The sequence below is a fragment of the Hesperophylax consimilis genome, chromosome 4 (genome assembly GCF_061612785.1).
Source record: "Hesperophylax consimilis isolate HC1 chromosome 4, BYU_Hcon_1.0, whole genome shotgun sequence".
Classification (NCBI taxonomy): Eukaryota; Metazoa; Arthropoda; class Insecta; order Trichoptera; family Limnephilidae; genus Hesperophylax; species Hesperophylax consimilis.
The window spans coordinates 15325093-15342257 of NC_142839.1; the positions used below are offsets into that span (position 1 = coordinate 15325093).

Consider the following 17165-nt stretch of genomic DNA (forward strand, 5'->3'; position numbering starts at 1 on the left):
ACAGAACTGATAAGCAAATTTGAGTTAATTTCATTTGCTCTATAATATACACGAAATTAATGGATAAGTTATTTTTATTTCGAGGGGTTATTAAATATATTTTTGAATTTCTCCGCGCAATTCGATATTCCTTTGAAAAGTGACATCTATCGAAAAGGTGTAAAAGCAAAGTTTTGCTAGTGCTGCCATCTAGTCATTCAAATAAAAAAACAACTAATCCATTACTAAATAAACGCTTATCTACGTGTATTCTGTAGTATGGTGTATAGGTACATATTATAAATAAATATTATAATCATTACATTGCTGTAAAAAAAGATAAACAATACCGAGTTACACAACATTATCAAGATTATTATCAGTGTCGGTGAGTTCGTTACTACGCTATCCTGTTAAATCGCCACCAGCTTATTATAATAATTGATCATTTCTGGTACGTAATTTCTACTATGTTTAAATTTTTTTATTCTAATATTAAGTACACTTACGTCACCATTTTTCATCAATAATCATCCACGCTCATTGTCTCGTAAAAATCCTCAGTAAGTCCATAATGTCAATCATGTCAATTAACAATATTACTATTTCTAAGTAGATTGTTTTGATTCCATGATTTGACAGTTGACAGTTTCGCGAGATCGCGAGTGTTGCCAGCTTTCATTTTATAATGGTTAGTAATTAGTGGGTACCTACTTGAAATGATAAAACTAGCTTATTCTCATTTGTTACTAGAATAATATCAACACATCGATAATATTATTTTAAGTTCTGTTTTATCCACACGAAATACATTAGTCGATCTCCAGACACTAACTTTCAAATAATTATTGTCAGAATGGCCGCTTTTTGTGAGTTCCATAAATAAATAATACATGTATAATCATTGAAGAAAAAAATAATAAGGTCGGGATCGCTGGCCACGGCAATTTTTTTTTTAAATAAAACCTTAATTCACATACCATAAAAGGAAACTGATTGCATTTGGGAAATTTTAATTTTAGCATTTTAATTTTTAATTACGTAAAATGAAAATTCGCATTTGTTTATGGGATGACAGCCATTTAAAATAAATTCTGATTCTATACAAGTGGCTAAAAAACGAACGGCTCTCTCCATTGAATAATGTAAAATAAAAATATATATATTTTGCAATTTAATATTCCGGCAAAATAGTGCCTACCTAAAAACTATAAATTATTTATTTAGGTACTATTATTATAATTTTATTTAACCTAACCTATCCTAACCTATTCTTACCTAACCTAACCTCTTCTTACCTAACCTAACCTAAGATATCCTAACCTATCCTAACCTATTCTTACCTAACCTAACCTAACCTAACCTAATCTAACATATCCCATCCTAACCTAACATATCCTATCCTATCCTATCCTAACCTAATCTAACATATCCTAACCTAATCTAACCTAACCTATAATATCCTAACCTATCCTAACCTATTCTTACCTAACCTAACCAAACCTAACCTAACCTAACCTAATCTAACATAACCCCATCCTAAGCTAACATATCCTATCCTATCCTAACCTAATCTAACATAACATATCCTTACCTAATCTAACCTAACCTATAATAATATATTTTTTGAATATTTATTTATTAACATGGTAATGTTTTATAAATAAATAAATATTACATAGTACCATGGCTCAATCGGGCGGTTATTCTTATTCTCATAGATTGACAGACCTCAAAATAAATCATTTTCAGGTGTTGTAAGTCGAGCAAGTTGTAAATAGTCTAAAGTGTCAGCTACACTACTCGCTTCGACGCTTCGACAAAGTCCTCGACGAAGTTAGCCGAAGTTCGAAGTGCGTGCCCACACACTCGTGCAACTTCGCGAGTAACTCAGTCCAACCAGTCAGTGATTGGTTTATTTATGCCGTGACGCTTCGAGTCCTTTGACTCGGGCACATTTACCGACAACAATCGGAAGTCGGACGAAGTTGCCCGAAGCGAAGCGAAGTTCGTGCCCACACTATCGTATTCGGTCAACTTCGATCAACTTCGCGAGTAGTGTAGCTGGGCTATAATAGTAGTTTTTGTTTGAAATTATTTGAATGTGAAGATTCTGTTTAAATTAAGGATCAGTGGTAATACCAAGGTACTTCATCTGAGAACTGCGCTGACAACGTATTCTAATAGAGGCATCGTCATGTGGTTGGCTTGTAATGTTTATGCTTGTTATTGTTATTACATATATAGTTTCCTCGGTGTTCAGTATGAGCGTATTTGTATCCAATTAATCACCTTTTGTCCGTTGCAGCATTTTTGTACACAGCTAGCCAAGTGTCAGCTTCAAACAGGAAGATTTCATCATCGGCAAAGTTAATGATTGTCCCACTAATATTAATGTTGAATAAGTCGTTAATATACAACAGGAACATTAACCGGTCCTAATATGCTTCCTTGTGGTATACTGTAGTTAGCTGAGCGCTGGTTGCTAAGTATGTTATTTATTTTTGCTTGTTGTTTGCGTCTATAAGTTAGCTTTTAAAAAAGTTAGGTTCGTTGCCAGCAATAGATACCGATTTTTTAAAGGTTTTTTATCATTAATTTACTGTATCAAAGTATTTAGAAAGGTCTAAGATATACATTTTTTGCAATCAGTGACAGAAACCTCCAAATAATAAAACAAACCAAGTTCCTTTTTTGGCCTTCTGCAAAGTCAGTCACCTCCCAATCAGTTATTATTTTAATATGCGTTCGAAAGTGTTAATTTTTATCTTGTTTTAATTAGTTTTATTGTAATCATTGTTTTTGTATCATTCTGTCTGTTTAGTAATGTCGGAACCAAGGGTAAAGCTGCCACAGGGGGACCTGGAAGGAAAGACGGATACGACAAGGGTTGGTTTTCGATACAACAGGTTCCATGGAATCCCTTACGGCCAACCTCCGGTAGGAGATTTGCGGTTCAAAGTAAGTGTCAACGTTCATGTTTGAGTAGATACTAATAATTCATTTTAAATCAGACAAGTGCGGAGGACTCCCGAAGCTCCTTGCCATGGCGGGTTTGTGCGAAACAGTTCCAACTGTCATGCCAGGAGACAGTTAAACCAAAGCTTTCCTCATTTGGGGTATGTTGTCATGTGTTGGTTGATAAAATGATTTGTATCTCGTAAAACTGCTGGGGAAACATTTAGTTAAAAACCCGTTGTTGCGGAAATGAGATGACACAGAGCTTGTGAAACAAAAATTCAAAACATAAATATATTAATACGACGAATTTCAACACCATATAACTATGAGCCCAAATATTTTACTACCAAGCCACGGTCTTTATTTATCAAGAATATTGATACTTGTACAGATTTATTGTAGATAGATGACTTTACTTATATAGGTACTTAACGTATGTTTTGAAATTACACAATATAATTGAACATTGTCATTCCCATAACAATCTGTATTTAAATATTTACATGGGTATATATGTATATTGTATACCTATATACAGGGACGTCGCCAACTTCCAAGCTAGGGGGGGCAGCTTAAAGTTTTTATGGAGTTTACAGGGAAGTAACAAGGAAGTAGTCGGCCGGCATAGTCCAGTGGTAACGCATTGGACTGCCATTCCGAAGGTCGCGGGTTCGAACCCGGCGTGCCCAAATAAATTTTATTTGATTAATTTGTGTTATTTCACAATTAATTAATTAAAATAATATATAGTATATTTGCGGCACGTTCCAGAGTGGAAGATACTACCAGTATCGCCCTGGTGTAAGACCACCATTCAGAATTGAAACGTTGCTCCAAATGGCTTTAGCCGTGTTTAGTGACTAGATCTGAATAGCCAGGTACTTCCTCACCTTCCTCTTTCCCTTCCCCACTTACCTTCAGCCTCACAACATCCCCCAATTGGGGATGCCATAGTCTCACTGGCTCCAGACGGGAGCAGTTGGGACTCTTGTGAGGTATTCACTATAAAAAATAAAAAAAAGTCAGAATAAGTAAATATTTACATACAAGCTGGCGTGTACCAAAAAGGGTGTGAAGGGTCCAAAATGGTGCCATGACACCTAATCGTAATTTGGAAATAATATATATATATATATATATATAGGTCCCACAACATTTATTGCGTCCGTGCGTAAATCCGTCTTTGGGCGTCCAGCACTTCTAGTTCTTTTTTTTAGATTGTTTTTGTGAATATTGCACTATGTTTTACTCACGATAATCGCTAGTATCATATTTTTTTAATATTCATAATAATGCAGGTTTTGATGTTTATTACACTTTCATACATTTCTAGCGTCACGTACATACTCACGTCCGTGTGTATATTTTTTGTATATTGAAGGTTCCTTTTAATATAGGTTTCACGTCCGTTCACTCTAATTCAATTGTTACGTCTTCCGTATATTGCTGACTATTCTGATACAGGTTTCACGTCCATACTGTATAATTTATTCTTGCGTCCGAGTGTATATTATTTGTTTGTTACATGGCATTTGAAGGTCGATTTCATTTTTACGTCTTGCGTATATAAGGCCCTTAAGACTCTTGGATTTGTTTTGAGAGTTTCAAAAGGTATACTTAGGCCGTTGTTATGCCCCTTATATTATAAAACCCCTTAGGATTACATGACTTATTCTGATATGAGGGATATATTTCATCTTAAAAATAATCAATATAAATATCGTTTATTTTAATTATTTTATATATCGAGACAAATAAACATCTATAATTTTTGCAATCTCTTGTTTATTTTGAATATCTACTTATGTGAGACTTCTTATCATTTTTACCAATGTATCTTATTTTATTATACGCTTTTGTTGTAACATTTTATTTTTTTTCATTGTACTTTGTTTTCTCTATTGTTTTAATTTTGAAGAATTTATAATAACTGCGATACTCAACTATTAAACTAGAATGTAAACGTCTATTAGGTGTAATAAATAAATTAACAAATAAATAAACAACACAAAATATTTCTTACTTTTCTAGTGAAGTTTTCACGTTCATAGTGAATTAATTAATTAATTACAGCATCTGTGGTTGAGAGGTAATACTCTCGACTCGCAATAAGCCCGAAGCCTCGAAGCTTCGAAGCCCGTAATCTGACAGTCAAACCCGGCGTGCGTAAATAAATTTTTATTTGTTTGTGTTATTTCACAATTAATACATTAAACATAATATAAAGTGTTTTTGCATCACGTTCCAGAGTGAAATATACTCTCAGTATCGCCCTGGTGTGAGACCACCATTCCGAATGGAAACGTTATTTCTAAGCGTTTGCCGTGTTTTGTGACCAGATATATAAATAGCCAGGTACTTTTCTACATTTATCTTTCCCATCTTCTTCCCCTCCCCAATACCTTTACCCTTGTACTCAGATTGGGGATGCCACAGTCTCGCTGTTCCAGACGGGAGCGGTTGAGACTCTTCTGCGGTATATAAAAAATATATGTACATATATATGTTTTATTTTTTTGACATCCAGAAACACACCAGACCTGACAACAAACTGTCTATTGATAGTGAGAAGTTTGAATGAATATCTTATTGCATCTTGTATACAAACTTACCTACTGGGCGCAGGCGTGCGACAATTTTTTTTACCTATATATCCTTAGTAAAAATGTATAATTTCATAACGCGCCAGTTCGCTCCGTTGCAGAGGGCGGTCGGACATTTTTAGGACGGGATATCAATTTACCGTCCACTGTAAACCATCTTACAAAAATGTCCACCCGCGCAAGGCGCTTTTTAGTTCTTAGTGCTAAGTGGCAACGTTGTAAATGAACTGAATGTTGCCAAATCTGGCGTTTTGCTTCACCAAGGACTCAAACAATACATAAAAATGTACAAATTCGCCAACGGCCATGGGGACGCAATACTATCGACGAAATGCGTGGACGCAGCACGGCCGTCGTTATGTATACAAAATAATATCTACTCGTGATTGGTCACGAGGATACAATACCATCGACGCAGCACTTCTGTCGTTACGTATTCAATATAATAATATCTGTTTTTATATTTAACTTAATTAGTTCAACCTCAAATTGCAATATTTTAATTAATGAGTTAAACTTATTAATACCATTAAGTTAAAAATAAAAATATTTTTTTTTCTTAACATCTTTAGTGTTACAATATTTACAACATAATATTAAATAATATTCCAATCACTTTTCTGATAAATAAGATGCTTGTGCTTAGGAGAGGACAAAAATATATTTTTACATATTTATATTGCAAATATTATTACAAAAACTATTAATAACCTTACAAGAAAATACAATAAAAGTAATAAAAACAGGTTAGTTATAAATAATACCAAGGAATGATAAGCAGAAACATAATATGTGGAGTTTATTAAGCAGAATTGATTTGAAAGTACCTACACGGCACACACGCTCATGTATAATCTAGTTAAATAAAAATGCTTGTCTTAGAAGAATATGTTCAACATATGTATAATAACATTCTCTCTGATTCTATCTTCAATGCACTCAAAATAAATATAAAAACTATATTAAAAATGTATTAAACGTGTTCCAAACTGCATAAAATGTAATTATATTATGTAATGACATATATTATGTAGTATTACGTTATAATAATCTTCTGTTTTAATAATCTCCTGTTATAATAATCTCCAGTTAAAATAATCTCATGTTATAATAATCTCCCTCTTGAATAACGTTATAATTTTTACAAAATGAAACATTACTATGTTTTAAACCACTTTATATTTATTTTATACAATATTTGGGTTCAATCCAAACCGGTCGACGAAATATAAATTAAAATAAAGTGGTTTAAAACAAAGTATTTGTTTCATTTTGTATAATGTCAAGCCACTAAGTGTTTGCTTTCTTCGATAAATTTAATATTTTTTAGTTCTTGTAAGTATAGTTTTTAAATTTTTACACACATAATAGAATAGAATATTGCGGAAATCTGTAATTGGTTTCTCAGTTAGGTAAATTACACGTGTATAAATGAACCACATTGTAAACTGTTGATTTCCCTGAAATAAAATAAATAAATAAATAATTTCAAACAATAAGAAAATTTATGAGGTGGTATTAGAGAATTTTAAATTGTTTTTTTTTGTAACTGTCATCATTTTTCTCAGATATATCCAGGAGTAATTTATTGAAAAATTTTATACCGTTAAATAAATAATGATGTTTTGCTGTTGTAGTTCGAACTAGTGGTACGGTTAGTCCTCCAATATGAATAATTATTTGGCTTAAAATTAATTGTGGAATATTATTTTTATCAAAGAAATCTTTATGTAATTGAAGTACTTAATGTACGAGTATTTTTGTCATAAATTTTTGTGAGAAGGGGAACCGGGAAACCTTGGAAAACATTTATTTTTGGATAGTTATATGGCTTTTTAAAGATGATTTTTATTAATATTTTTTGAATCGTCACAAGTGGACGTAGGTATGATTTATACGCACCCCCCCCCCCCTCCCCCCCGCGCAAGTATTTTTAATGATACTGTATTTCTAAGTCTAAAAATATAAAGATGAGTTTTCTCATTCTGTCTACTGTGGAGTTTATTTGACTTTTCCATTTGATGTTATTATCGATAATTATTCCAAGATGTTCACACCCTAAGCATCCTGATCAAGTTTCTGAAGGAATCGCTTAGGTACCCACTCTACACCTCCTTCCTTGACTGGACTATATGGGTATATTCGAGCTATGTATTCGATTATATTAAATGGCTTATTATTTAGATTCATTAATTGACAAACAGTTTGCGTTACATATTGGTATTTCGTTAAAATTGATATCAGTAAATTTTTCTTTAGCATAGTCTACAATTCCACTACTTTTATTTTTTTATTTTTGTGATATATTTGTGACATATTGTTTGTAGTTTGGAAAACTTTATGTTTTGCATGTGAGTGTGCCTCGGATAGTATTAAAAAATCTGGTTGTGGTTATGTTAAATACAAAGGTATACCAGAAGTTCGTCCATGTTTCAAATTATACTCCTTATGTTTAAGTGCAAGATTGTTAGTAGATTTATTATATTGTTCTAGATTTTAGTGCATTTGCTGTATGTTTCACATACGTATTCTTCTATATTTAGATTTTTTGTTGATTTCATTTAAGTTAAAGTTTTCATTGCATTTATGAAGGTGATAATTCTATAAATATATTTATAATAATCCTCACAATTTGTGTTACGATATTCTTGCTCGATTTCAATTCATATCTAGAGGTTTTTATTTTATTCTATAAGATTTATTTTATATTCAGATAATATTCGGGAACTTATCAATTGTTTGTTTAATTGACAGCAATATTTAATTTAAAATAAAACAATAACTTAGTAAACACCACTTTTATTTTTTATACTTTGTGCCGACCGGGTTTGGATTACCAAAAAAAACCGCTTTTTCTTTAAAAAAAAACAACAACGGACGCAATACTACCAACGTTATACGTAAACGCATCACGATCGTCGTTATGCATTAAAAACTACGCAGGATGCTTCTTAGTTCTTAGTGTCAAGCGGCATCGTTGTAAATTAACCCAACGTTGCCAAATCTGATGATTTACTCAACCAAACGCTCAAATAATTTATAAAAATGTACTCGTGAATAGCCACGGGGACGCAGTACTATCGAAGTAATGCGTGGACGCAGCAAAATCGTCAATATGCATTAAAAACCATGCAGGACGCTTCTTAGTTCTGAGTGTCAAGCGGCATCGTTGTAAATTAACCAAATGCTGCCAAATCTGATGATTTACTCAACCAAACGCTCAAATAATATATAACAATGTACTCCGAATGGCCACGGGGACGCAGTACTATCGACGTGATGCGTAGACGCAGCAAGACCGTCGTTATGTATTCATAATAAAATTACAGCGTGATCGGCCAGGGGGACGCAATACTATCAAAGTAATGCGTAGATGCAGCATGACCGTCGTTGTATATTCAAAATAATATCTACTCGTGATCGTTCACTAGGACGCAATACTATCGACGTGATGTATGGAAGCACCATGATTGTCATTATGAGTTAAAAATAGTATATTTTCATGAGCGGCTACGGGGACGCAGTACTATCGACGTAATGCATGGACGCAGCACGACCGTCGTTATGTATATAAAACAATATCTACTCGTAATCGGTCTCGAGGACGCAATACTATCGACGTAATGCGTAGACGCAGCACGATCGTCGTTATGTATCGAAAATTATATTACTTCGTGGACGCGGCAAGATCGTAGAAATGAATAAAAACATACACTGCTCGATATATACATCGTGTAGCGAACCTGTCGGCAAAATGTCAAACGTTCAATATTCGTTTCCAGACATTCTGAGAGATTTTTTGCTTCCACAAAAATTTTTGCCATACGATTCTACATGGGGTAAGCATCGTTCTGGCAAATTTTGACGTCAAAATATTGTAGCGTCCGTATATCGGACGCTGTAAGTCGGTGGACGCTACAATGCTATGGAGTTTTTAGGGGTCGGACGCAACAAATGTAGCGGGATATATATATATATATATATATATATATATATATATATATGAGCATTTAAAAGTTTTAAATAATTGGAAAATTCTTAATACCGCTATTTTTCATTTTGGGAGGCGGGTATGGGTACCGCCGCACCATTTATTGGATAACCAATATCTCTGCCACAGGTCACCCCAAGTGGTTCGCTACGTTTGGTGACCTACTTTGGGTGAAGTGTTCAGGTATTGGCGGCGGATGCTCCTGCCCAACTGTTACGTGGCCGGCAGGTTTAGGGAGACCCTTTCACCCCTCCAGCTGGTCTCTCTCGACCCATCGCCTTGCACCTCAGCTAGGGGGATGGATTCGTTCGTCCGTCACTCCTGAACACACTGACCCCTAGATTCCTACCCATACACCTTTCCTTCCCATAATTTCATCTGCTTCCTTTTCTTAAAAAGACCCACCATCCAGCATCCCCAATTATGACATAGGAACTAATTTTTTTGCAGGACCTCCTATGTGGGGTTAATGTAAAAATTAAAAAATAATTATGTATTACACAATTTGTGCATGAAAATATTCCTTTGCATTTAGAAAAGTCACATAAAGATGAATATTATATTTTTAAACGTGTTCTTTGTAGAAATAATAAGTCCCAATTTTTCAATAACCTCGAAACAGGTGGAACCACACAATCCCTAACTAAAGTAAGTGACGAGGGCAAAGGGAGCGGAAAATTAGTTATAATTCTGACAGAGGTACTGAAAACCGCCGCAGGCGAATTTTTTTCTATGGTTTCGCCAATTGGGGTAGATGCCTATGCGGTGTGGGTGAAGGGAGTGAAATGTGAATTATTACCTTCACAATCATATGGTAAAAGCTCAGGAAGCGATAAAATTTTATAGGTCGAAGAACAAACCAATAAATTCTTTCGATTGTTATTTTTCGGTGAGTCAGTAGGTAATACAACAATATTTAGAACAAAATCCTTTAGTATTTTCTTAAACGGAAATATTTGTGTATTTTTTAATACGGAAACCTTTAAAATATATAGGTTTGACCGGCTAGTAGCCGAGTGGACAAATGTGTCGGATTCTCACTCAGGGGACGTGAGTTAAAGTTTATTTAGCTAAGTACTCCAGCAATGCACAATGGTTTAAATAAAATGTGATTTTTTTCCGACTCCTGTGTCCTCAATGTGTATCATTTTGGAACCTAGCCGGGGCCCCTCTGACGTTTAAGTCCTGTGGAAAATCTGATATATTATTAATTAATTTGATATGGTATGTCGGCAATGTGTACCATTTTAAAGCATCCTCAAAGATGACATGTTATGCCATTAAGGACTTATTTCCTATCGGGGCCTCCTGTAAGCCGGGGCCTCTCGGGCCTAGGCGGAAGTCCGGCCCTGACAGACGACGCGTTACGTCTGCATTTGGCACTAGGTATAAAATAACTGATTTTTAATTTTGACGTCAGTTATATAAGTTTTTTTATTCACCATTTTTTCTAGGGAAGGGGCAGCTGCCTCCCCTCCCCCTGCTTATGCCCATGACTCAATATGTTCGTGTATTTATGTAAATACTTATATGTTATCGGTAATCTGCAGTGCATTTTTATATCTAAAATACATTTGAAATTTTGGTAGAAGATTTTTTGCGTAAAATATTAATAGTTTTGTCCAACAAAAATAACTTTTGAGGGGTTGAAGAACATCCGTCAAAAGTCCTACATCTACTATCTACCCCTCGAGTTTATCTACAAGTAATTATTTTTATTTTAGGATCCACAACCTGCAGACAAGTGGACCGGTGTGAGGGATGGAACTAAAGAAGGAAACGTCTGTCCACAAATCGACCCCTTCCAAGGAGGAGCGATGGCAGGAGCAGAAGACTGTCTTTACTTAAATGTTTACTCTCCCGAGCAAGTAAACCCGAGCAGCCTTTTACCAGTCATGGTCTGGGTTCATGGAGGAGGCTTTTACAAAGGCTGTGGAAATTATGCCCACTACGGACCCGATTTTATCATTGAAAAAAATGTCGTGTTCGTGAGCATAAACTACAGATTTGGAGTTCTTGGATTTCTGTGCGCCAATACACCGGGAGTTCCTGGCAACGCCGGGATGAAAGATCAAGTATTGGCATTGAGATGGATTCAAAACAACATCAAGTACTTTGGAGGTGATCCCAATAACGTGACCATCTTTGGCGAAAGCGCGGGAGCTGTGTCCATTCATTATCTGTCATTGTCACCAATTGCCCGAGGACTGTTTCACAAAGCTATTATCCAATCAGGATCATCATTGTGTTCGTGGGCAATCCAGTCAGACCCTTTATCTTACGTCTTCAAGCTCGCTTCGAGTCTTGGTTGTGACGATACAAATATAAACAACGTTGTAACATTTTTACGAAGTGCGCCACTTCACGACTTACTAAAAGCAGCTTCGACTGTGATCAGCGAGGACGACTCTAAAAAATATTTACCTTGTGCATTTTTACCAGTTGTGGAAGATAAGTTTGAAGCTATTGAATCCATAATAAATGATAAACCAGAAAATATTATTGAATCTGGAAAATTGAAGAGCATCCCACTGATGGCGGGGTATTCGTCTAACGAATCAGTGTTTATATTTGAAAAAATTGCATGTGACCCGAAACGAGTCTTTGAATTCATAAGCGATTTTAAATATTTTGTACCTTCCAAGCTAAATGTTACCGAAGGATCTAAAGAGGCTCTAGCAGTAGCAAAGTCGATTGAAGACTTTTATTTCAAAGGCAAAGAAATAGGCTGTGAAACAGTGCACAATGTTATCGATATGATATCAGACTTCTTGTTTCGTTATGCGATGGACTTGACAGTTAAACTTACGGCTAAACAATCCAATGACCCCGTTTACTATTATCAGTTTTCGTACTTGGGTAATTTGAACAGATACAAGAAGAACTTAAAGAAGCTGGGCGTCAAGGGGGCAGCGCATTCAGAGGAGAATGATTATATATTTCGCAAACAAAGTCTGGATGAAATTGAGATGGAACCAGCCGACACCATGGTTCGCCAAAGACTTGTACAAATGTGGACGAATTTCGCCAAATTTGGGTCAGTATGAACTCACTTTCCTACTGCACTAGGGTTATAAAAATACAAACATGAATTAATTAACTTATCTTTGCAGGTACAGTCAATGGAGAAACTAACAATTTTTTCGCTGCATCCATATTATCCACTATGTACTTATATTTATCTACTTCCCGGCTTTAAAATTGTTTTTTTTATTGAAGAATTGAAAAATATTGAGCATTAAGGCCTCTTGTTTGAATTTTTTACCGTTGTAGTAAAATGAATATTTTCAAACACTACTGTTTGTGATAAAAATTACGATGCGGATGTAAATAGTTGAGTTGGTCTGAAAAATGTGTAGGTACAAATATCATGACGCGAAAACTCCCAGGGCGTTTTTGGTGCTTATCACGTAAACAGATTTTCTGCAACTCGTACATTGTTAAGATAATAAGTTCAATTTTTCCTTAATTTATTTATTTATTTACACTCACAGATATTTTAAAGAAAATATAAATAAAAATTAAATTAAAAAGGTAAGATTAAAATACATCAAGGCAAAAGTATCCGAATTATTTGACGTAAAAAATATACTCGGGTTAATCTTGCAAATATATCTCGAAGAGTCACATTTGAATTTAAGGATACGAAAAAAAATTTAAATGACGGATTAATTTTCTTTTAAACAGTGTAAGTGTTCGTCGCCTTTCAATTATCCAATGTTGAACTCGGATAGTAAAAAGGGATATATAATTATTTGATTTTATATCGGTGCTCGGTACTGTATATTTTAGGAGCGATTAACCAGAATTGTCGTTCGGCGACAATTCTGGTTCTAGTGTTATGGAGCACGCATCTCAGGTTTGATGAAAAGCGGGTGTGTGCTCGATGTTTTGGAGACACCAGCAGGTTATTTTTCCGTATGTGACATAAGCTTGTCTTAGTAAATAACTGGCGAATATCTTAGATTAATGGATGATTGGTTTGGAGAAATTACCGGAAGCATTGTGTTTATGTATGGAAAATGTTTAGCGTGAGAAGATGTGTGTCTAGCCAATGCTTTACTTTTATTAGGCCTTTATTAGTTTTATGAGATACTGATTGCCATGATTCATCTTCAAATCTTAAGACTATCATCTGCATATGATAATATCTTACCTCCATAATTCTTAGTGAATAGTGTGTTGGTGTATACAATAAATAAATGTGGGTCTAGGACATGGATAATTTTTTGCTTTTATTAATTTCATCAGTGTGGATAAGAGTTCCTGCGTTCGGCTCGTTAGATAGTTTTCAAACCATGTACCTATAGGCTACCCTTGTTATTCCAACTAAATAATAATATTAATATTCCAAATTCCTGTAATATTCGAAAGATACGTCGAAACTGCATCCTTCACTTTTTCATCACTTGAAAACTTTTTCCCACAAAGTTCATTTTTCAAGTTTGGAAAAAGGTAATAATCACTGGGACCCAGGTCAGGACTGTAGGGTGGATGTGGCAATATTTCGAAGCCCATCTTCTGCAGGGCAGCTATCGCAACACGGCTCTTGTGAACAGGCGCGTTGTCGTGCAGAAGGAGGACACCTTTGGTCAATTTTCCCCTTCGTTTCTCCTTGATGGTTTCCTTTAATTACTCTAGAATTGAAGCGTAGTAAACTCCGGTTATGGAAACACCTTTATCTTTGTAATCGATCAACAGGATTCCCAAAAGACTGTCGCCATGATTTTCCTAGCCGATTGTGACATCTTAAACTTCTTGGGTGGTGGTGTGCCTTTCTTGTGCCACTTCATAGAGTCCTGTTTAGACTCGGGTTCATAATTATGAACCCAAGTTTCATCACCAGTAACAATTTGAGCCAACACTTCATCTTTGTATTCCCTACAGAGGTCCAAAAATGCACGAGAACACACCACGCGCTGTTGTTTTTGAGGCGGCGTGAGCATTCTCGGCACCCATCTTGCACTGACTTTAGTCATGCCAAGATTGTCGTAAAGAATTTTGAAAATGGTTGTATCTGATATTCCAACAATTTCTGCGAGCTGTTTCTTCTTTATTCGGGCATCTTCTATTATTAATATTTCGACTTTTTGAATAATTTCCGGAGTGGTCACCTCGATAAGCCTTCCTGGCCGTGGGTCGTCTTCAAGCGACTCCCTGCCTTGTTTAAAGAGGGTATGCCACTTATAAACCATAGTTTTATTAGGTCCCCGTAAACGGATGACATCTCTTTCAGTATAATCTGAACTGATTTTCCTTGGTTGGTAAGGGATTTTATAACAGCGCGGAACTCGATTTTCTCCAAATTCTCAATTCTCCCCTTGATTTACTTGTTTGTTCGACGATAGCTCAAAGACTAATGACCTAATTACGATAAAACCCGGTATTTATACTAATATTGAGATTCTCAATTAGTACCTAATTCAGAGAAACCCCCACTAATCACCTACCTACCCATTCCGCGAACTTAATTACGCTCACGTATAAAAATATTACAATTTGATATTTCGGCTACTGGCATTATACCTAGCTCTCTCATTCAAAATCTAGGCGTATTAGATCTGGCAAAGAATATGCAAAAATCAGTCATTTTAAATACATGTAGGATTACGAAAGATTTTTTCAAATATTTATATTGAGGGATCAGTAGGATTTATAGGTCCAGTTAGGAGTTCTACCGAGCCGAACCCTCTGATATGAAAATATCTGGAGTCGGTGAATTATTTTCCCATTTGATCTCTGGTGAGTTAACGTGTTGTTCTTGTGTTGTTTTGTATTTATTATGCTTATATAATGCACTTGCATAATGTGGATTGACTAGATGATCATTTGTGGAAAACTGTGTGGAAGGTTTTAGTTTTTCCTGTTGGGAAGATTTAACCCGGACAAAGTCGGAAAAGTAATATGGAGCCTCTTTATTCCTAAAGGTTTTCTTTCGATCTTCGCTTTGATCGTCAGTCATAATAGCGTAGGTTGTTACTTTAAAACCTAAGTTTAATACTTATTTTGAACTTAGTTTTTAACATTACCTACTTTTATTGTTTCAGCAATCCAACTCCAGAGAAAAACGATTATATTGATGCTATTTGGAAACCGATTGCTTCTGATAGCATAAATTATATGGAAATCGATGAAAATCTCACCCCAGGAAATAATCCCAATTCAGAAAATGTTAACTTTTGGATTAATCTGCGGGAAGGAAAGCTGTGAAAAACTATTATAACCACTTCCAATTAAATTCCATATCATAATTACTACTTTATATGTATTATTTCTATCTTGTGAATATTGGAAGAAATTAAGTATTATCCAAAATAACGTAATGTCACTTATTAATAATAACACATTCTGAGGATGCGTGATGTGGTTTCCTAATAATAGTAGATATTAAAGTATTTTTCTAATATTTGTATTGTTTTATATAAATGTGGTGTATGGTGTTTTGAATACGTATATAATTTATTTTGTACAATGCAATAGGCATAGTTATGGCAAGAGATTATTAATAGGGTGCATTGCAAACACATACCTACACTTGGCATTTGGCTAATTAAATAAATAAAATATAACTATCGTCTTCTTTTTTTCAATCAATGTTGATGAAGTGTTGGTACATAACAAGAAAATCTCATAAAGAAATACACAATATTGATGTGTTTTATAATGCATGGGTTTAGTTAATCGATGGCAGTTATCGTAATAATACAAACAAAATATTGCAAAAAATTGCAAGAGCGATATAAAAAAAACACCTATACAAAGACACAACTCTCGTATTCGATTATCACCCATATATTGTTTGTATGATTTTTTTAATAATTGAACTAAAATTCCCTCACCAAACACAAGAGCCTTGGCTCTTTATGTTGAGGAATTGCTATTTTTTGTTTTACATTATAATACTGTATGACATGCAAATATTGTATATTTATTGTAAAAAATACAAGTAATAATACAACTTGGCTGCATAGGAAAGTTATTTGAGTCAATAATATATGACTGTGTATTAGCTCACGTAGATAAATATATTATTATTCTACTCGGCGCTCTCCCAATTCATCCGCGATAACATTGAAAAGCGTTTACAAGTGGATGCCATCTACACGAATTTTTGCAAATCACTCACTACTCACCAAGAAGCTGGAAAAGTTTATGTGAAATGGTTTGAGACTTACTGAAAGAAAACGGCAAGTAGTTAAAGGAGGGTACTCCGCGGATCTTTTGACTGTTACGTCGAGAATTCCGCAGGGCTCGCACCTTGGACTCCTGTATTTTTTAATCTTTATTAACGACATAGTATTAAGAATAAAAAAAACAAAATATTTGCTGTTTGTTGAATGTTGTACAAAAATATTAAATCATTAGAAGATTTGCAAAAAGGACTTCATAAATGGTGCAAACTAAATCATTTATATTTCAATGAAAACAAATGTGCTGTAATTTCCTTCACAAAGAAAATAAATAATTTTTCCAACACATATCACATTAAAAATGTCAAATTAATATTAAACACAACTTCAAATAAAGACTCGGGCGTGACATTTGACTCGTCACTTAGCTAATAAACACTTAGACACAATTTCAAAAAGTGCATCACAAATATTATGATTAACACTAAGAATAACAAGTTT

At 34.6% G+C, this 17165-nt stretch overlaps 1 protein-coding gene across 1 annotated transcript; it reads left to right on the forward strand.

Moving 5' to 3' along the window:
• Positions 1 to 301: 301 nt before the first annotated feature.
• LOC149424270 (esterase FE4-like) lies at positions 302 to 16058 on the forward strand. The gene is made up of 4 exons (XM_089631251.1): positions 302 to 433; positions 2804 to 2940; positions 11259 to 12571; positions 15582 to 16058. Exons 2-4 carry the CDS (start codon positions 2806 to 2808, stop codon positions 15742 to 15744), a joined length of 1611 nt encoding a protein of 536 aa, XP_089487377.1. The 5' UTR covers positions 302 to 433; positions 2804 to 2805; the 3' UTR covers positions 15745 to 16058.
• Positions 16059 to 17165: the final 1107 nt, after the last annotated feature.

Bases quoted from the DNA above. Each gene is read 5' to 3' on its own strand.
- LOC149424270 (XM_089631251.1), top strand. From the start codon at position 2,806: ATGTCGGAACCAAGGGTAAAGCTGCCACAGGGGGACCTGGAAGGAAAG. The intron at 2,941-11,258 runs GTAAGTGTCAAC...TTTTTATTTTAG, and splicing joins TAGGAGATTTGCGGTTCAAA to GATCCACAACCTGCAGACAA. The intron at 12,572-15,581 runs GTCAGTATGAAC...TTATTGTTTCAG, and splicing joins ACGAATTTCGCCAAATTTGG to CAATCCAACTCCAGAGAAAA.